This window comes from Oncorhynchus nerka, linkage group LG15, assembly GCF_034236695.1.
Source record: "Oncorhynchus nerka isolate Pitt River linkage group LG15, Oner_Uvic_2.0, whole genome shotgun sequence".
Lineage (NCBI taxonomy): Eukaryota > Metazoa > Chordata > Actinopteri > Salmoniformes > Salmonidae > Oncorhynchus > Oncorhynchus nerka.
The window spans coordinates 34,672,553-34,695,566 of NC_088410.1; the positions used below are offsets into that span (position 1 = coordinate 34,672,553).

At 42.6% G+C, this 23,014-nt stretch overlaps 1 protein-coding gene across 1 annotated transcript in view; it reads right to left on the reverse strand.

Annotated features, from left to right (window-relative positions):
- Positions 1-5: 5 nt before the first annotated feature.
- The window catches only part of LOC115142520 (neuroblast differentiation-associated protein AHNAK-like), a 36,353-nt gene continuing 13,344 nt past the window's right edge, over positions 6-23,014 (reverse strand). Inside the window, 5 exon segments of the mRNA XM_065000696.1 lie at positions 6-4,264; positions 4,267-7,639; positions 8,055-8,227; positions 8,367-8,487; positions 19,398-19,473. Coding sequence (XP_064856768.1) covers positions 231-4,264; positions 4,267-7,639; positions 8,055-8,227; positions 8,367-8,487; positions 19,398-19,473 — 7,777 coding nt within the window. The 3' untranslated portion in view covers positions 6-230.

The following is a 23,014-nucleotide window of genomic DNA, read 5'->3' on the forward strand; positions in this document are numbered from 1 at the left end:
ATAGCTTATCAGCAGAACATTTTTTTAATCACTTGACAAAAGAAAGCTTTACACATTCATTTTCAACATTTTCATAACAAATACCAATGAATTTACATTAAAAAAAGGTCAAATAAGTGCAAATAATCTGATGCTTGTTTTATATGTAACAGACATTTTCTGCATTATGTTTCAACAGAAGATTGTGATTCAAACCAACCTAAAAGGACATGTAGTCAGTTGTCTGAATGCTATATAAGCTTTGAAAGCCAGAATGTTGACCCTTTTAAGTTCTCATCTTCTGGAACTTCAAGGTCCACATTTGATGCACTGAAGTCGAGACTTCTGAGTGTATGAGATCTACGGTTTGACTCTTCCTTGTGATGATTTTTCAGGCTCCCAGTTCCGTCTGGTACATCCCCTTTGAGATGTTTGGGAAATACAGTGACAAAATATCCTTCTTGATCTTCAGACATTTTGGGGTTTGAACCATGAGTAAAATTTGGCATGGAAGTTCCAATTTCAGACTGTTTTGGACTCCTTTTTGTTCTGCCGGTTTCACCAGCTGGGGCTTTCCTATGATGTTTATTGCCCTTGAGGTCAGTTCTACTCGAATTTAAATCTGGCTGTGAAACCTCTACTCCATACCTTGGGGGTGGGAGTTTAGGAACTGAGGCGTTAATACTGGCAGGACTTGAGTCTATATCAAGGTCTGGTATTCTTGTATGACTACCCAATTTAGAAGTCTTGGATTTGGGCATTTTTATTTTCCCTCTGGGATCATGAAGGTCTGAACCTCTCAGTTCCAAACCAGACGCTCTATACTCAACTTTTGGCAAATCAATATCTGCAATGGGATAACTGGCCCTTCCTTTGACCTTCCTAGACTTCCTATCAGTGTGTGGCAGTGTCACTTCAGTATCTATGTCTTCTGCTTGCACTTTTATATGTGCTCCACCTGGGATATCAGATCTGCGTTTACTATGAGATGCCACTTTGTATTCTGGGCTTCTGGTATCAGCTTTGGGTATGCTCAGGCTGACATCTGGGTGACTAACTTTCAAGTCTGGTGCTTTTAGATTCACTTTAACCTTTGGAGGAGAAATGTCATTTGTTTTCATAAAGTCCATATGTGTACCTGCCCTTAGATTGGGACTTCCAAACTGAGGCAATTTAAAGGATGGCAGTTTGAATTTTTCAGATTGTATAGCAATGTCACTGTCTGGCAAATTGAGATCAGCTTGGGGGCCTTTGAGATTACCAGAGGGCACATTTATGTCTAAATCTGGACTACCGATCCCTGTGTTTACTTTCGGGGCTGACAAACTCAGGTCCGGTCCATCAATGTCTCCATCTATTCCAGGATCTGGACCTTTCAAGCCAGAAAGGCCGAATTTAGGCATTTTGAGGTGGGGCATTTTGAATTTCCCAGAGGGTGAATCAATGTTCATATCTGGAGTGTCTACATCTATCTTAGGGGCGTCTAGGTCAACTGTAGGTAGGTCCAGGTGTCGTGAACCAATCCCACCTTTCATATTTGACAATTTAAAACCTATGTCAGCACTGATGTCATGATCTGGTCTTTTTGGACTAGACAACACAAATTTAGGCATTTTGGGCATTTTGAATGAAGGAGTGTTGATGTCCAAATCAGGGGCTTTGATGCTATCATTTGGCCTCTCTATGGTTGGAACTCTGAATCTACCTGAGGGCATATCTGGATCATTGAGGTCTAGTTTGGGCCCTCTGATATGACCCTTAGGTAGTCTCAAATCTGCGGGACTGATTCCCCCTTTTAGCTTTGGTGCTGAGAGGTCAATATTGGGTAAATCATAAACTACATTTGGGCCAGATAGTCCAAAATCAGGCATCTTCAAATCAGGCATTTTTAGACCTGTTTTGGAACCTTTGAGGTTAGCTGTGGGGGTATTGATATCAATATCTGGGCCCTCTAAGTCTCCATCAATGTCAACATCTGGTCTCTTTAGGCCCCTGAATTTAGGCATTTTAAATTTGGGCATTTTTAATTTCCCAGAAGATGCATTTATGTCAAGATCTGGGGGATTCACATCTAGTTTAGGGGCTTTGAGGTCAGCATCTGGTAAATGCATGTCTGGGGAACCAATTCCCCCCTTTATCTTTGGGGCTTTGAAATTCAGTTTTGTGGATTTTGGCATTTTACCAGACAGCCCAACTTTGGGCATTTTCAGTTTACCAGAGGGGACGTTAATGTCCAGATCAGGAGCATTCAGATCAACCTTTGGTTTCGTCAATGTAGGTACATTGACTTTACCTGAGGGCATATTAAAGTTTACATCTGGTGCATTGAGGTCTAATTTGGGGCCTTTGAGGTCTACATGTGGCAGATCCAAATCTGGGGGATTTATTCCCCCTTTAAACTTGGGGGCTGAAAGATTTAAGTCAGGCCCCTTCATTTTTGGTCCAGAGAATCCTAAATCTGGCATCTTGAAAGTTGGCATTTTGAATTTTCCTGATGGACTGTCAATATCAGCATCTGGAAGGTTTAGGTCTGCTTTGGGACCCTTAAGTTTGGGAGATGACAAGTTCAGATCTGGTCCCTCTATAGCGCCATTAATGTCAACATCTGGTCCCTTTAGGCCTCTGAATTTAGGCACCTTGAATTTCCCTGAGGGTGCATTGATGTCGAGATCTGGAGCATTCACATCTAGTTTAGGGGCTTTGAGGTCAGCATCTGGTAAATTCAGGTCTGGAAAATCAATTCCCCCCTTCATTTTTGGAGCTTTAAGATTTAATTTGGGAGATTTTGGCATTGTACCAGACAGCCCAAATTTAGGCATCTTGAATTTCCCTGAGGGTACATTGATGTCGAGATCTGGAGCATTCACATCTAGTTTAGGGGCTTTGAGGTCAGCATCTGGTAAATTCAGGTCTGGAAAATCAATTCCCCCCTTCATCTTTGGAGCTTTAAGATTTAATTTGGGAGATTTTGGCATTGTACCAGACATCCCAAATTTAGGCATCTTGAATTTCCCTGAGGGTGCATTGATGTTGAGATCTGGAGCATTCACATCTAGTTTAGGGGCTTTGAGGTCAGCATCTGGTAAATTCAGGTCTGGAAAATCAATTCCCCCCTTCATCTTTGGGGCTTTAAGATTTAATTTGGGAGATTTTGGCATTGTACCAGACAGCCCAAATGTAGGCATCTTGAATTTCCCTGAGGGTGCATTGATGTCGAGATCTGGAGCATTCACATCTAGTTTAGGGGCTTTGAGGTCAGCATCTGGTAAATTCAGGTCTGGAAAATCAATTCCCCCCTTCATCGTTGGAGCTTTAAGATTTAATTTGGGAGATTTTGGCATTGTACCAGACAGCCCAAATTTAGGAATCTTGAATTTCCCTGAGGGTGCATTGATGTCGAGATCTGGAGCATTCACATCTAGTTTAGGGGCTTTGAGGTCAGCATCTGGTAAATTCAGGTCTGGAAAATCAATTCCCCCCTTCATCTTTGGAGCTTTAAGATTTAATTTGGGAGATTTTGGCACTGTACCAGACAGCCCAAATTTAGGCATCTTGAATTTCCCTGAGGGTGCATTGATGTTGAGATCTGGAGCATTCACATCTAGTTTAGGGGCTTTGAGGTCAGCATCTGGGAAATTCAGGTCTGGAAAATCAATTCCCCCCTTCATCTTTGGAGCTTTAAGATTTAATTTGGGAGATTTTGGCATTGTACCAGACATCCCAAATTTAGGCATCTTGAATTTCCCTGAGGGTGCATTGATGTTGAGATCTGGAGCATTCACATCTAGTTTAGGGGCTTTGAGGTCAGCATCTGGGAAATTCAGGTCTGGAAAATCAATTCCCCCCTTCATCTTTGGAGCTTTAAGATTTAATTTGGGAGATTTTGGCATTGTACCAGACAGCCCAAATGTAGGCATCTTGAATTTCCCTGAGGGTGCATTGATGTCGAGATCTGGAGCATTCACATCTAGTTTAGGGGCTTTGAGGTCAGCATCTGGTAAATTCAGGTCTGGAAAATCAATTCCCCCCTTCATCGTTGGAGCTTTAAGATTTAATTTGGGAGATTTTGGCATTGTACCAGACAGCCCAAATTTAGGAATCTTGAATTTCCCTGAGGGTGCATTGATGTCGAGATCTGGAGCATTCACATCTAGTTTAGGGGCTTTGAGGTCAGCATCTGGTAAATTCAGGTCTGGAAAATCAATTCCCCCCTTCATCTTTGGAGCTTTAAGATTTAATTTGGGAGATTTTGGCACTGTACCAGACAGCCCAAATTTAGGCATCTTGAATTTCCTGAGGGTGCATTGATGTTGAGATCTGGAGCATTCACATCTAGTTTAGGGGCTTTGAGGTCAGCATCTGGGAAATTCAGGTCTGGAAAATCAATTCCCCCCTTCATCTTTGGAGCTTTAAGATTTAATTTGGGAGATTTTGGCATTGTACCAGACATCCCAAATTTAGGCATGTTGAATTTCCCTGAGGGTGCATTGATGTTGAGATCTGGAGCATTCACATCTAGTTTAGGGGCTTTGAGGTCAGCATCTGGGAAATTCAGGTCTGGAAAATCAATTCCCCCCTTCATCTTTGGAGCTTTAAGATTTAATTTGGGAGATTTTGGCATTGTACCAGACATCCCAAAATTAGGCATCTTGAATTTCCCTGAGGGTGCATTGATGTCGAAATCTGGAGCATTCACATCTAGTTTAGGGGCTTTGAGGTCAGCATCTGGTAAATTCAGGTCTGGAAAATCAATTCCCCCCTTCATCTTTGGGGCTTTAAGATTTAATTTGGGAGATTTTGGCATTGTACCAGACAGCCCAAATGTAGGCATCTTGAATTTCCCTGAGGGTGCATTGATGTCGAGATCTGGAGCATTCACATCTAGTTTAGGGGCTTTGAGGTCAGCATCTGGTAAATTCAGGTCTGGAAAATCAATTCCCCCCTTCATCGTTGGAGCTTTAAGATTTAATTTGGGAGATTTTGGCATTGTACCAGACAGCCCAAATTTAGGCATCTTGAATTTCCCTGAGGGTGCATTGATGTCGAGATCTGGAGCATTCACATCTAGTTTAGGGGCTTTGAGGTCAGCATCTGGGAAATTCAGGTCTGGAAAATCAATTCCCCCCTTCATCTTTGGAGCTTTAAGATTTAATTTGGGAGATTTTGGCACTGTACCAGACAGCCCAAATTTAGGCATCTTGAATTTCCCTGAGGGTGCATTGATGTTGAGATCTGGAGCATTCACATCTAGTTTAGGGGCTTTGAGGTCAGCATCTGGGAAATTCAGGTCTGGAAAATCAATACCCCCCTTCATCTTTGGAGCTTTAAGATTTAATTTGGGAGATTTTGGCATTGTACCAGACAGCCCAAATTTAGGCATCTTGAATTTCCCTGAGGGTGCATTGATGTCGAGATCTGGAGCATTCACATCTAGTTTAGGGGCTTTGAGGTCAGCATCTGGGAAATTCAGGTCTGGAAAATCAATTCCCCCCTTCATCTTTGGAGCTTTAAGATTTAATTTGGGAGATTTTGGCATTGTACCAGACAGCCCAAATGTAGGCATCTTGAATTTCCCTGAGGGTGCATTGATGTTGAGATCTGGAGCATTCACATCTAGTTTAGGGGCTTTGCGGTCAGCATCTGGTAAATTCAGGTCTGGAAAATCAATTCCCCCCTTCATCGTTGGAGCTTTAAGATTTAATTTGGGAGATTTTGGCATTGTACCAGACAGCCCAAATTTAGGCATCTTGAATTTCCCTGAGGGTGCATTGATGTTGAGATCTGGAGCATTCACATCTAGTTTAGGGGCTTTGATGTCAGCATCTGGTAAATTCAGGTCTGGAAAATCAATTCTCCCCTTCATCGTTGGAGCTTTAAGATTTAATTTGGGAGATTTTGGCATTGTACCAGACAGCCCAAATTTAGGCATCTTGAATTTCCCTGAGGGTGCATTGATGTCCAGATCAGGAGCATTCAGATCGACCTTTGGTTTCTTCAATGTAGGTACTTTGACTTTACCTGAGGGCATATTAAAGTTTACATCTGGTGCATTGAGGTCTAATTTGGGGCCTTTGAGGTCTCCATCTGGCAGATCCAATTCTGGGGGACTAATTCCCCCTTTAAACTTGGGGGCTGAAAGATCCAAGTCTGGATTCTTTACCTCAAAGTCAGGCCCTCGTACATCTGGCCCTGAGAAGCCAAAGTCTGGCACCTTTAAACTTGGCATCTTTAATTTTCCAGATGGGCTACCAACATCCAAGTCTGGTCGTTTGGAAGATAATAAGCTCAGATCTGGTCCATCCAAGTCTCCATCAATGCCAACCTCAGGCCCTTTAGGGCCCGAAAGGGCAAATTTAGGCATCTTAAACTTTGGCATTTTGAATTTTTTTGAGGGTGCATCAATGTCAATATCTGGAGTGTTTATTTCTAATTTAGGTGCTTTCAGGTTGACTTTGGGTAAATTCAAGTCAGGCACATCAAGTCCACCTTTTATCTTGGGAGCTTTGAGACTTACCTTTGGTGTTTTTACATCAGCATCAATGCCCAGATCTGGTCTTTTTAGGCCAGATAACCCAAATTTGGGCATCTTCAGTTTACCAGAGGAGGCATCCACATTGAAATCAGGTGCTTTGAGTTCTGCATGTGGTTCCTGTAGTTTGAATTTACCTGAGGGTATGTCAATATCTGGAGTACTGAGGTCAAAATAACCAGAGGGATCATCCACATCAAGGTTGGGGGGTTTTAGTTTCTTGGAGGACCAGACTCTGATTTTACTTGATGGCATATTCATTATGCTGACATCTGGGGCTTGCAGATCTAGATTAGTACTTTTGAGATTAACATCTGGTGTTTGTAGGTCTCTTTGGGGACCTTTAAAATTAACTCCAAGCATATCTTTATCTGGGATCCTCATATTTGGTGTATCAACCTCAAGGCTGGGTACATTTACTCTGGGTCCAGAGAGACCCAAGTCAGGTATCTTAAATTTGGGCATTTTAACATTTTTGCCTCTTTCAATATCAAACATTGGGGCATTGATATTTAAAGTAGGTCCAGGGAGAACCTCCTCTGGTAGATTGAGCTCTGCTTTTGGGACATTGATATCTCCTACAACTTTGGGAAGTGGATCTATAACTTTCAGGTCAAGATCAGGGCATTTGAGGTCAACTTCGGGCAAAGACATATCCAATACTAGAACATCGATAGCATCTATATCTGTTTCAAGATTTGGCCTTTCCAGGTTAACTGATGGAGCATCAATGTTTAGTGACCCATTCAAATGAGGCAGGGAGAGATCTGATGTACTAATGTTGGCATTAGGCAATGAAAGTTCTCCACCGCGAGCATCAGGTACCTTGCCTTTGACATCAAGTTTAGGCACCTTTAACTTTGGAGCAGAGAATTTGAGGTCTGGAGACTCTAGGTAGGTAGGAGCATCTACTTTGGGTGTCTCCACAACTGGGTAATCCGTGTTGAGGACAGGGAGTTTAAGGTCATCTTTCACTTTAGGCTTGTCCCAGAGAGATCCCGGTCCCTTGCCCTTCACCTGTCCATTATGGGAGCCTCTTTCCCCAGCACCTGCAGGTTGTCCAGGGCTGTCACCCGTCATGAACCTATTTATTTTGGCATTGTAGAGTCTATTATATGAATCCTTCAGCATCTGTGAAGAGAAACCAATCCTTAAAGGGACAGTTCAAGATGTTGGCAATGAAGCCCTTTATCAACCTCCCCAGAGTCAGAAGAACTCGTGGATACCATTTTTATGTCTTTGCCTCCAGTATGAAGGAAGTTGGAGGTAGTTTTACTAGCATTACGGCAATGACTGGAAATTCTACAGGAAAGCTAGCATGCTAGCTTTCAGTCATTGCGCTAATGCTAGTTAGCAACTTCCTTCAAACTACACGCAGAGACATAAAAATGGTATCCACAAGGTTATCTGACTCTGGGGAAGTAAATAAAGGGCTTCATTGCCAACATCTCAAACTGACCCTTTAACAAACAACATATTTTATCCAGCAACCTTCTGAAATAATTCCCCCCCTACTTATTCTATTTACTAACTATATTCCACAAACCTCCTCTGGTGCTTTGATGCTGTCCAAGGTCCCCATACTCTTGCTCAAATCATTTTTAGTCAGAACTTGAACCTTCTCATCAAATCCATTATCATCCATCAGCTTCAGTATTTTCAACACATCGTCTTTCGAAAGTTGGTCAAAGTTGATCGTGGCACCCACAATTTCATCTCCTGAAAAAATAAATATCTTCACTGTATTTTACTGTTCCACAAAATTCAGACAACAATCCAAAATGTGAAATTTTACATTTTCTCATAGAAATGTAAGTACCGCAACATAAAGTGTATACATTAAATAAGAGTCTCATACCTTCTTTGAGCCCGTGATTGCCAGAAGAGCCACCGACAATGCTGGAGATGACCAATCCTCCTTTTTCTGATTCCTCCAGCATCAGCCCCTCAGACAGGCTCCTTCTCCTCCGGTGACCAGGCTAAAAGCAGATATACAAAGGTAGGTGTGTAACATCAGCATTACTCATGTTTCAATAACCCAAACATCAAGTAGAATTTCAACAATGAACTTAAAAATGTTATTTACAATCGTTTTTTCAAAATAGATTTTTAAAATAGAATTCACTTCCAGAAAGCAATGTTGGGGCATAGGTGTTTTTCAAAAAGTACATTTCTTGTTGCTTAGCTTATTGTGTTGGAATATGCTTGTTATTACCATCATCATGGCTAATGGATAAATCTCACATGCCATGATCCTTCTGATGTTTTCACAGCAGCCATTAATGAAATCAATTAAAAATAAATGTTGCTTGGTTTCATTCTATAATTATCAAATCATATAGGCCTAAATATTGCAGCATACTTTCATAGCCTTCAAGAGTATCAAATGCAAAGAAAGGTAATATTTCCACTCCAGAATAAAAACTACAAACAAATACAATAATGGCACAGCTCATTTTACCATAAAGACCAAAATCAGCTGAAACAACTAAAGAGGGGCTATGGAGAGGTAGCCGGTTTACGTACGCAAATAGGTACATGGTTGACACCCAGGTAGCTGCACCTTTGAGGTATTTGAGGTGTGGCCTTGGGAGATGGAGGGAACAACAGGAACAAGATTGTCCATGGAAATAGAGACAAGTGCACTATAGTTGGGTGTACACTCAGAAGTGACCACACCCACCACTTTCTATTATGAAAAGCTTGCTGGGCAGGGGCTCAAATTAAGTTATTTGTAAACAGTATAAGTTGTGTAAGTGATTTGTGTCACATGCTTAGTGACACTGCTGCTCTATGAGCAATACATTGTGTGCTTTGCTACCAATTCCACAATGATCACAATAATCATAATTTACTTAATCATCATCAAATACCTCCAAAATATGAATATGTAAAAATATGAATCACTCAGATTTACTAAACTACACTGAGTATACCAAACATTAGGAACACCTAATGCACTCCCATTTTGCCCTCAGAACAGACTAAATTGTTTGGGGCATGGACTCTACAAGGTGTCAAGTGTTCCACAGGGATGTTGGCCCATGTTGACTCCAATGCTTCCCACGGTTGTGTCAAGTTGGCTGGATGTCCTTTGGGTGGGGGACCATTCTTAATACACACTGGAAATGGTTGAGTGTGAAAAACCCAGCAGGAAACTTAAATCAGTTTTACCTCATTTTTATCAGCATGTTACATGTGCAACCAGAGGGAAAAAGATTCTAGACCACCTTTACTCCACACACAGAGATGCGTTCAAAGCTCTCCCTTGCCCTCCATTTGGCATATCTGACCATAATTATATCCTCCTGATTCCTGCTTACAAGCAAAAATTCAAGCAGGAAGCACCACTGACTGTCTATAATAAAGTGGTCAGATGAAGCAGATGCTAAACTACAGGACTGTTTTGCTATCACAGACTGGAATATGCTCCAGGATTCTTCCGATGGTATTGAGGAGTACACCACACTCACTGGCTTTGTCAATAAGTGCATCGAGGACTTCGTCCCCACAGTGACTGTACATACATACCCCAACCAGAAGCCATGGATTACAGTCAACATTCGCTCTGAGCTAAAGGGTAGAGCTGCCGCTTTCAAGGAGCGGGACTCTAACACAGAAACTCATAAGAAATCCCTCTATGACCTCCGAAGAACATATCAAACAGGCAAAACATCAATACAGGACTAAGATCGAAACGTGCTACACCGGCTCCGATGCTCGTCGGATGTGGCAGGGCTTGCAAACGATTACAGACTACAAAGGGAAGCACAGTCGAGAGCTGCCCAGTGACACAATAGCCTACCAGACAAGCTAAATAACTTATATGTTCGCTTCGAAGTAAGTAACACTGAAACATGCATGAGAGCATCAGCTGTTCCGGACGACTGTGTGATCATGCTCTCCGCAGCTGATGTGAGTAAGACCTTTAAACAGGTCAACATTCCGCAGGGCCAGGCGGATTACCAGGACGTGTACTCCGAGCATGCACTGACCAACTGGCAAGTGTCTTCACTGACATTTTCAACCTCTCCCTGTCTCAGTCTTTAATACCAACATGTTTCAAGCAGAAACATAGTCACTGTGTCCAAGAACACTAAGGTAACCTGCCTAAATGACTATCAACCCATAGCACTAATGTCTGTAGCCATGAAATGCTTTGAAAGGCTGGTCATGGCTCACACCAACACCATTATCCCAGAAACCCACTCCAATTTGCATACCGCACCAACAGATCCACAGATCATGCCGTCTCTATTGCACTCCACACTGCCCTTTCACACCTGGACAAAAGGAACACCTATGTGAAAATGCTATTCATTGACTACAGCTCAGCATTCAACACCATAGTGCCCTCAAAGCTCATCACTAAGCTAAGGACCCTGGGACTAAACACCTCCCTCTGCAACTGGATCCTGGACTTCCTGATGGGCCGCCCCCAGATGGTAAGGGTAGGTAACAACACATCCGCCACATCCGCCTTCAACACGGGGGCACCTCAGGGGTGCCACCTCAGTCCCCTCCTGTACTCCCTGTTCACTCATGACTGCACGGCCAGGCTCGACTCCAACACCATCATTAAGTTTGCTGATGACACAACAGTGGTAGGCCTGATCACTGACAAAGATGAGACAGCCTATAGGGAGGAGGTCAGAGACCTTACCGTGTGGTGCAAGGAAACAACCTCTACCTCACCTTGATCAAGACAAAGGAGATGATTGTGGACTACAGGAAAAGGAGGACCGAGCACGCCCCCATTCTCATCGACGGGCCTGTAGTGGAGCAGGTTGAGAGCTTCAAGTTCCTTGGCGTCCACATCACCAACAAACTAACATGGTCCAAGCACACCAAGACAGTCATTGAGAAGGCACGAGAAAACCTATTCCCCCTCGGGAGACTGAACAGATTTGACATGGGTCCTCAGATCCTCAAAAGGATATATACAGCTGCACCATCGAGAGCATCATGACGGGTTGCATCACTGCCTGGTATGGCAACTGCTAGGCCTCCGACCGCAAGTCACTACAGAGAATAGTGCGTAAGGCCCAGTACATTACCGGGGCCAAGTTTCCTGCCATCCAGGACCTCTATACCAGGCGGTGATTTCAAAGACTTCAGCCACCCTGGACTGTTCTCTCTGTTAGACTGTTCTCTCTGTTAACGCATGGCAAACGGTATCGGAGCGCCAAGTCTAGGTCCAAGAGGCTTCTAAACAGCTTCTACCCCCAAGCCATAAGACTCCTGAATGGCTAATAAAATGGCTAGAACAGGGCTCCGGGCAGCCGAGCGGAAATGGAGGAAAACTCGCCTCCCTGCGGACCTGGCATCCTTTCACTCCCTCCTCTCTACATTTTCCTCTTCTGTCGCTGCTGCTAAAGCCACTTTCTACCACTCTAAATTCCAAGCATCTGCCTCTAACCCTAGGAAGCTCTTTGCCACCTTCTCCTCCCTCCTGAATCCCCCTCCCCCTCCCCCCCCTCCTCCCTCTCTGCAGATGACTTCGTCAAACCATTTTGAAAAGAAGGTCGACGACATCCGATCCTCGTTTGCTAAGTCAAACGACACCGCTGGTTCTGCTCACACTGCCCTACCCTGTGCTCTGACCTCTTTCTCCCCTCTCTCTCCAGATGAAATCTCGCGTCTTGTGACGGCCGGCCGCCCAACAACCTGCCCGCTTGACCCTATCCCCTCCTCTCTTCTCCAGACCATTTCCGGAGACCTTCTCCCTTACCTCACCTCGCTCATCAACTCATCCCTGACCGCTGGCTACGTCCCTTCCGTCTTCAAGAGAGCGAGAGTTGCACCCCTTCTGAAAAAACCTACACTCGATCCCTCCGATGTCAACAACTACAGACCAGTATCCCTTCTTTCTTTTCTCTCCAAAACCCTTGAACGTGCCGTCCTTGGCCAGCTCTCCCGCTATCTCTCTCAGAATGACCTTCTTGATCCAAATCAGTCAGGTTTCAAGACTAGTCATTCAACTGAGACTGCTCTTCTCTGTATCACGGAGGCGCTCCGCACTGCTAAAGCTAACTCTCTCTCCTCTGCTCTCATCCTTCTAGACCTATCGGCTGCCTTCGATACTGTGAACCATCAGATCCTCCTCTCCACCCTCTCCGAGTTGGGCATCTCCGGCGCGGCCCACGCTTGGATTGCGTCCTACCTGACAGGTCGCTCCTACCAGGTGGCGTGGCGAGAATCCGTCTCCTCACCACGTGCTCTCACCACTGGTGTCCCCCAGGGCTCTGTTCTAGGCCCTCTCCTATTCTCGCTATACACCAAGTCACTTGGCTCTGTCATAACCTCACATGGTCTCTCCTATCATTGCTATGCAGACGACACACAATTAATCTTCTCCTTTCCCCCTTCTGATGACCAGGTGGCGAATCGCATCTCTGCATGTCTGGCAGACATATCAGTGTGGATGACGGATCACCACCTCAAGCTGAACCTCGGCAAGACGGAGCTGCTCTTCCTCCCGGGGAAGGACTGCCCGTTCCATGATCTCGCCATCACGGTTGACAACTCCACTGTGTCCTCCTCCCAGAGCGCTAAGAACCTTGGCGTGATCCTGGACAACACCCTGTCGTTCTCAACTAACATCAAGGCGGTGGCCCGTTCCTGTAGGTTCATGCTCTACAACATCCGCAGAGTACGACCCTGCCTCACACAGGAAGCGGCGCAGGTCCTAATCCAGGCACTTGTCATCTCCCGTCTGGATTACTGCAACTCGCTGTTGGCTGGGCTCCCTGCCTGTGCCATTAAACCCCTACAACTCATCCAGAACGCCGCAGCCCGTCTGGTGTTCAACCTTCCCAAGTTCTCTCACGTCACCCCGCTCCTCCGCTCTCTCCACTGGCTTCCAGTTGAAGCTCGCATCCGCTACAAGACCATGGTGCTTGCCTACGGAGCTGTGAGGGGAACGGCACCTCAGTACCTCCAGGCTCTGATCAGGCCCTACACCCAAACAAGGGCACTGCGTTCATCCACCTCTGGCCTGCTCGCCTCCCTACCACTGAGGAAGTACAGTTCCCGCTCAGCCCAGTCAAAACTGTTCGCTGCTCTGGCCCCCAATGGTGGAACAAACTCCCTCACGACGCCAGGACAGCGGAGTCAATCACCACCTTCCGGAGACACCTGAAACCCCACCTCTTTAAGGAATACCTAGGATAGGATAAAGTAATCCTTCTCACCCCCCTTAAAAGATTTAGATGCACTATTGTAAAGTGGCTGCTCCACTGGATGTCATAAGGTGAATGCACCAATTTGTAAGTCGCTCTGGATAAGAGCGTCTGCTAAATGACTTAAATGTAAATGTAAAATGGCTACCCAGACTATTTGCATTGCCCCCCTCTTCTGAGCTGCTGCTATTCTCTGTTATTATCTATGCATAGTCATTTTAATAACTCTACCTACATGTACATATTACCTTAATTACTTCGACACCGGTGCCCCCACACATTGACTCTGTACCGGTACCCCCTGTATAGAGCCCCGCTATTGTTATTTACAGCTGCTCTTTAATTATTTGTTATTCTTATCTCTTACTTTTTGTTTAGGTATTTTCTTAAAACTGCAATGTTGGTTAAGGGCTTGTAAGTAAGCATTTCACTGTAAGGTCTACCTACACCTGTTGTATTTGGCGCGTGTGACAAATACAATTTGATTTGATTTGAGTTGAGTTGTTCTTGACACAAATCAGTGCGCCTGGCACCTACTACCGTAGCCCGTTCAATGGCACTTAAATGTTTTGTCTTGACCATTCACCGTCTGAATGGCACACATACATGTCTCAATTGTCTCAAGGTTTAAAAATTATTATTTAACCTGACTCCTTCCCTTCATCTACGTTGATTGACGTGGATTTACCAAGTGACGTCAATAAGGGATCATAGCTTTCAGCTGGATTCACCTGGTCATTAATGTTCCCTCTAGACTCGAGACTGGCTGCGAATGTTTATTGAATTGTTTTATTTCTGCCTTTTCTATTCCAGACATTCTGAAATTCACTAAAGCAACCCATGTATGTAACTTTAGTCTTTCACTTTTTAATGCTGCGCAGCTCCCTCGGGAGAAATATCAGCCCACGGAGAGACGTTCTCGGGCAGTGGACACCAACTGGTTGATCGATTTTTATATTTGTCTCGGGCTGTTGACGGTAGGTGCACCCGATTCCGCTGCCTGGCGCACTTGGCAGGAGAACGGTTGCGATTTTGAACCATTTAATGTGTCTGAAGGTACAACTCTACCTTCTCAACGGGCCCGGAGAGTCTGTGTACTATATATCTACCACTAGCCAATCCGAGGGCTCAGATGACCATGTCTGCAATAACGTGGCAGGCATAAAAGAAAACTACAGCAAAGTTGAAACTGTCAGATTTCAAAACGTTTCAAACCATGAGAGACTGTCAATTCATTTTTATGAGTGTGTTCATGTTTAAGTTCTTACTCAGCACTGTCAAGGCTTTGTATTCAACACTTTTATAAACCATAAAATGTACATTCTTCCTATTTCCACTCAGCTTTAAAACAAGCACTGCAGTAGTAATGAATGAGCACTGGTGTAAAGTACTAAAGCAAAAATACTTGAAATTACTACTTAAGTAGTTTTTTTGGGTATCTGTACTTTACTATTTATATTTTTGACAACTTTCACTTTCACTTCACTACATTCCTAAAGAAAATGATGTACTTTTTACTCCATACATTTCCCTGACACCCAAAAGTACTCATTACATTTTGAATGCTTAGCAGGACAGGAAATGGTCTAATTCACACACTTATCAAAAGAACATCCCTGGTCATCCATTCTGCCTCTGATCTGGCGGACTCACTAAACACATGCTTCGTTTGTAAATTATATCTCAGTGTTGGAGCGTGGCCCTGGATATCCGTAACATAAGGAATTTGAAATGATTTATACTTTTACTTTTGATACTTAAGTATATTTTAGCAATTACATTTACTTTTGATACTTAAGTATATTTAAAACCAAATACTTTTAGACTTTTACTCAAGTAGTATTTTAGTGGATGACTTTCACTTTTACTTGAGTCATTTTTTATTCAGGTATCATTACTTTTGTTCAAGTATAACAATTGAGTACTTTTTCCACCACTGTGAATGAGTAGGAAAGCGTATCGATAGGCTTGCATTGTTGTTATTATTAGCAGCTTGGATCTTTTTTAATATCGAAGAATATTTAACTTACTCTGTTCATAGGAGAAACAACATGAATTTGTGCATGCGGCAGAAATAATGCGGTGGTACTCGAATTTTGCCATCAGCTGGAAGACGGTGACCCTTTGTGGTCAGTGGTGGAAAGGGAGAGAGGAGGGATGAAATCAGAGCTGTAGTAGGCCTATATGCAAATATACCATTGCCATATATGGATCTGTGCCATTTACTTTGAGCTGGACTGTGTTTACAGCATGAGCGGTCTTGAGTAGATGTGCTTGTTTTGGGATCAAAGCAAGAGCTGCATGTAGCCATGTGTGCACATTTTGTTCATTTCCTTTGCTACTTAGTGAGTTATTAGCCCAGTTATGGATAATTTGCAGGCAACAATAGTGCTTCTTCTTTACAAGAGCACAAAAAATGTGCATTTTTAGACATCTTTGAAAAGCCAGTCAGGTAAAGAGATTTTTTTTGTCTTAAAGGGAGAATGTTGTATTTTGAGATAGGCTTTAATAAGCTCAGTAGCAAATAGGCAGAGGGTAGCATCATTTGTCTGGTATGGAAATAATCATGCATTTTATTTTGTAAAGTGGTTTCTTGGATCAAACAACAACAACATTTTCAGCCCACTCCCTTGTCTGAAGGACAAGTGGATAAACAGGTTGATGTCAAGCACTGCATGTTGTTTTCAAAAGTCTCATGGAATGTTGGCCGACATTGAACACCACACATCGGCTGCTACTGTAGGCTGAATGATAAAACAGCTATTTTCATGTTAAAATGTTATGGGATGGAGTTCTCCATTGTTTTTGATGGCAGGTTACTCTGGTAGCAGTGGAGTCAGAGGAGGAAGGGGAGGACCATCCTCAGTGAGTTTCATAAAATAAACACATTATAAAACTATGCTAAATATAATCACATCACCAAATAATTCATTAAAACACATTATTTGGAAATGAAGGTCTACAGTAGCCTCATCAGCACTCTGTAGGGTACCACCATGGTGTATCCGGAGGACAGCTAGCTTCCATTCTCTTCTGGATACATTGACTTCAATGCAAAACCTAGGAGGTTCATGTTTCCCTCCACATTCAATAGGCTTAAACAGGAATTATGACAACAGCCGGAGGACGTCGATCAACCTATCAGAGCTCTTGCAGCCCGAACTGACATGTTGTTCACCCAATTAAAGGATCTAGCACTGCAGTGCATAAAATGTTGTGAGTAGTTGACTCCGACAGAGAAAGACAATATTTGAACAGTTTTGAACAAATGTATTTCTTCCAAAATGAAGGAGAAGTAAGAGAGAGAGAGAGATTTCGTATTTTTTCCCCTTTCAGTTTCACTGACTTAGCTAGCAAATGCAGCTAGCTAGTTTAGCCTACTCAAACACCCTGCTCAAACAGAGGGATGCTATACAGTTAGCTAGCTACTGTGGCTATGACTATCCAACACAACATTGGAACTCTTCCAAGTCATGGTAAGCTTTTGTTTTAACTAATTTATTACCACCGCGGACTGCCGGTGTAAGTCCTAAACTGCTTACTTACTGCACACTGTAACGTTACTTCATGATCCTAGTGGGTTTACTAACACGTTAGTTATGTTAGCTATGCTGACTATTACGTTCCTTTAGCTAATATGGTGTATGCTGTGTGTAGCGGGTATGATATGGTTTGGCATTGAAATATCTTTTTTGCCTGGTCACATACAGCTGTGTTGTGCATTGAAGTCCATAAGCGAAGGGAAACAGTGAGAGCAGGAGAGCGCATACATGCGAGAAGGAATACAACATGGCTGCTACGAAAGTGAACTGTGTTTTAGCATGATCAGGGGTGTATTCGTTCTGCAGATTCTGTTGAAAAATGTTTATTAAACGGAAGCAAACGGATCAAAACGGGAATAAACATACCTACATTTGTCCAATAGAAACTCTCGTATGCAAGTGTTGGACTAATGATTACACTGTATATCAGCTAGAAGCAGGCAAGTAGTGTGCAAGGTAGTATTAAATGTGTCACTGTGTGTTCATGTGTCACTTTCTGTCATCTAACATTTTTCTCTCGACCTGTGTGCACCTACGTTGTAAACTTTCGTTCAATAGGCTAGGTTGTAGCAACCTCATGATGGGTATAGGGAGTAGCATGTAGTAGCCTAAACCCATCGTAGTTACAATGAACTGGGTGAATGGAATATGAATGACAGTCATCCAATATGTTGTAATAGAAATAAGGCCTACTCATGAAAAAAAAAAAATCCTCCCTCATCTTAAATGGCACTGACTGCCACTGTCTGGTAGGCCCACATTATGATCAAATAGCCTCAGTAGCCTACTTGGCCACTGTTAAAACTTAAAGCAGGAACAGCCTCAGTGTTCACAGTAAATGCACACTGGAGGTTGCACGGAAATGTCACAATGCTGAAATTTGCTCAGTGCTGCAAAAGCTTCCTGCTTCCTGAGTTAATTAAGCAATTAACATACCATCATGTATAAAACAAAAGCTGGGCAAGCCATTCTTTTGGCTACCATGGCTATTCTTCCATTTTGGCTACTATGGCTATGGCTATGCCCCCCATAGGATGAAAATGCCCTAATTCACAGGGCCCGAGTGGTCACTGAATGGTTTGATGAGCATGAAAACGATGTAAACCAAATGCCATGGCAGTCTCAGTCACCAGATCTCAACCCAATGGAACACTTATGGGAGATTCTGGAGTGGCGCCTGAGACAGCGTTTTCCAACACTATCAACAAAATCAAATGACAGACTTTCTTGAGGAAGAGTGGTGCCTCATCCCTCCAATAGAGTCCCAGCAGACACTTGTAGAATCTATGCCAGGGTGCATTGAAGCTGATGTGGCTCGTGGTGGCCCAACGCCCTATTAAGACACTTTATGTTGGTGTTTCCTTTATTTTGGCAGTTACCTGTATATGCACTCAAAGAAGAGTGGACTGACAGTAAGCTAAAAGCTGCAATCATACTTTATGAAACATGACAATTATTCTGTTAAAATAATTCCCATTATTTTACTTTCATTCACATTGTGCAGAGCTGTAAGAGATTAGAGGCTGACTGAGATTTTCTCCAAGTCTAAAGTTGTATTTTATGGGCTCTCTTTTGACTCAAGACAAACTGTATGCATGTAAATATTTAACTTTTAATATGTACTGTACTGTACATACTACTGTACAAAAATATGCCAATTCAGAGTGTCTCTTCAAAATCTATGGCTTCTCCTACTCTACATGCATTCTTAATTTTTTTTTTCAGGTAAAAAACGTTTCACATCAGCATATTAAAAACATGATCCATGCCAATAGTTACTGTAGACATTTGCATTACTAACCTGCACATACTGTTGCAAACTTGACACTCATCCAGCTACTACAATGATTACATCATTGTGGACTTCTTAAACAAAGCAATAGTACTTGGCACCATATAGTCTGGATGGAGTACTTAAGCAAAAGTTGACAACTCTTACCTTAGGCTCCATTGGGCAATTTTGACTGGGTTTGCTCTTGTTATTCAGCCATTGAAGAGTTTAACCGCCAATGTGAGAGAGTTGCGACACAGTGTTATCGGTTTCTGCCGTTTACTCCTGTAGGACTGCCTACCCCGTGCCTCAGTCAGCGAAAGCATACTCTCCGCTAAAGCAGACGAACGGGTTCCACATTTGGCATGTCTTTCCAGCTGCACACCGTCACACACCCTCCACACCGTCACACATCCTCCCCAGTCCAGGTAGGCACGGTGATCACTGAAACCTGGCCTCTCAAGACTGGAACTGTGAGATAGAGGGGGAAAAACAAACAGAGCATTCTCCACGCCAAGACAGGTGGAAAACAAATGGTCTGGTAAAAGAAAAGAAAATGCAGAGGTGTGCCAAAAAGTTGTCTTGTTTCAAGGGAGGGGCAGCTAGGTGTTCATTCATGACTCATGGTAAGACACAACAATGAAGATGTGGCATGATCTAGGGATTAGATTTGATTTGTGAGACATAACATTCTTACTATGTAACCATACCTTTAAGGTGGGGCTCCTCCTCCTTCCAATTATCGTTAATGACAATTATGTAATCGTACTGACATTCTGATCAACCCAAACTCAACAAAACAATAATGGGATGTGTAAAACAGAAATATAACTAATGACTAATTATGACGATTATCATAATGAACTTCAAGCAAACTCAATAAATAACAGTGACAAGACGTGTAAAACCAGTAGAGCCATTTAATTTTGAACATGTTACACCTTCATATTACTGTACATGAGAGTACTGACCTCAAGTGAAAACGCTGTATGTAAAGGCGATTCTCCCTGAGATGTTCTCTCTTACAGTCTATTACAAAACAGAAACATTCTCAAATGACTGATATACAGTAGTTCTACTACAGAATGGCTTGAAATCATCAGATGTAACAATATTGTGAAGAGCTTCCAAACAAATGTTCTCTGTGTGAATGGTAAACAAATAGAAAAAAGAGTAACTTTAAAATGTCTTTATCTATCACAAAGTCTATTCGTCTGTAGCACGTCCATACAGAAAACAGTGTGTAAACATGCATTTTATCTATGTGAAGAATGTCCATTATTGTGCACTCTGTCTAGCTATAAATGTCATACTGCCAACAGACCAGGTGCAAGAGGAATCTCAGACATTCATAAATGATTGACGATGCTGAAATGTGAATGACTGACTTACTCTAGGAAGACAACTTTTCAGTCAAAATCCATTATAGCTCTATAAATTACTCCCTTCAATACAAAAGCAATTAAAGTGCTTATTCCATGTTCCTTCATTACCTCTGTGCTACTGACACATCAGTTCTTTTGTACCACATTAATGTGTTTCCTGAATAAAAAGCAGATCAATTCCACGACGCCCAGGTTAGAAAATGAACCCGGCTTCCTAAAATGTAGTAAAAGAATAATCTCGCTTGGGTTGGACTAAAACTACTAGTTTTATCTTCCAAGCAAGTTTAAGCAAGTTTATCTGGTTACGCTTGAACGTGTTGTTATAGTGGACAAGCTAACTAATACTATTTTTACATAAGGCGCCGGCATTACGTCTGTCTTGAAAAAATTATAGCAGGCTAGATTTACCAAATGAACTGTTTTTATTCAAACTAAAACCCTATGTAAATTACTTTGCTTCTGGGTATGCGCTCTTTATGGACGAAACGCCGTACACCTCGTCCAATTCTCCCTTGTGCCCATCGGGTGAACTGGCAATAAACTGCCAGCCTGTATGCTCTGCAAACAAAATCATAAGAAAAGTTAGTCTGATACCAAAACTAAATCACAATGTATTTATAATGAGCATGCCCCATTATTGGCTAGACTAAGATTTCATGAATCATGATGCTGCCTGCGATTCAAACGCAGGTCGTCTAATCAAAAGGTCATGTGTTACCATCGCGCCAAACAGCGCTGGTGATAAACAGTGTTATAGGAAACTGATTATATATATTGAACACCAGCCCACAACTGATATTAACCTTCAATAATTTAGAATCAAGCAAAATGTCACCAATTATTTAACTGGCATTAAATAACACAGAAAGCTCTGACTGGATGTAATACAGCCACCATCCGCTAGGATTTTGTGCTGTATCACCACCATCTCTCAACAAGACACACACTCATACTCTAGCCATTACCTGGCAGCATCCCCACTCACAACGGTTTGTGTTTGGCTACGCCAACCCTCTAGCTGAGGTGTTTTAGGCGGCATGTCTGTGTTGCTACTGCTACGAGAACAAACTCTTTGATCTGGGGCAACGATCGGCTCAAACATGAACGGCTTCAGTAGGTTTATTGGCTCCCTAACTAACATTTATTTCATTCTCTGTAATGAACTCATTCTCAGACTCTGAGCTACTCTGTAAATTCAGCCATTTTTGGGAGTTCCAAAATGTTCTCTCCTGCCAATGAAGCAACAATGCCAATATGGCGATTTACATTTACAGTTAGCTGGCATTCTAAATCCTAGTGTTTCCATTCCCCTTTAACCCCTTATTTTTGGCACTAAACTATCTCCATATACAGTACCAGTCAAATGTTTGGACACACCTACTCATTGCAGGGTTTTTCTTTATTTGTACTATTTTCTACATTGTAGAACAATAGTGAAGACATCAAAATGATGAAATAACACTATATGGAATCATATAGTAACCAAAAAAGTGTTAAACAAATCAAAAGGTATTTGAGATTTGAGATTCTTCAAAGTAGCCACCCTTTGCCTTAATGACAGCTTTGCACACTGGTACCAGGGATCTTCAGACTAGTCTTGTGAAGCGTGTGAGCATCCTAGAGCAAAACACCATCATGTTCATGAGTCTCATCTTTCCATAGAGGGGTCACAATAGTTTTAGGCCAAATGATTCAGATGCTGCAGATGATTTTGTGAGAAGACTGATTTTTGGGATGTCTCATGGTCTGACAAACACTGCTTTAGCTCTGTCACCTTTCACCTCAGATCTCTAGCTTAAACTGAAAGATTTTGATGGGGATTGTATTATGCTAATTAGATGTTTGTGGGGGTGCAGACATCGACCTTAGGGGGTTATTGAAAACTGAACAATGGATTACAGTTTCTCTTGGCCCATAGACTACTTTTAGGGTGAGGAACCATTACCCAAGGGATCACTGTCCCGCCTCTCCAACGTTTTCACCCATGTCTGTACCGGGACGGGAGCATAACACTTCCTCAACACATAAAGACTGGAGTCTGATGGAGGAGGGAACCTCTCTGGAAAGAGATCATAAAACATCAAATAGCTTTCTTACATCTGACCTAGTTGGAAATGAATGTTCTGAAAATGACAGACCAACATTGCATTCAAGAATAAGGGAATAATCTGTTTGTGTCTGGAGTCTGGACAGGGTTCTGCAGTCTACATGCATCTGTATAGAACTTGCACTTTTGCCCCATTAAATTTGCACCATCAGTTCAATGATCCATTATAAATAGTGCATGATAGCCTTTATAGAGTCCTACCTTTAATACTGCAGATTCCAGAATCTATTCTGGCTAAGTGCACGATAAGAAGGCAATGAATGAAAAGAAGAAGACCTACTTGATCTTGCAGGGTACACACATTTGTAAGGGATGCATACATTCAAGGGTAGAGCGTTCTCTCCAAAGAAAGATAAAGGCAAAATAAAAAAGGACATTTGATGATTAGCATTTATATGTACCATTGGTCAAACCAGCCACCACATATCTACAATAAAGTGACAGCTAGCTAAGTTAGCATTAGCCTGTTTTAATAGGCAATCTTTTAGTAATGCCTCTACCACACACTGTAAAGTTAACT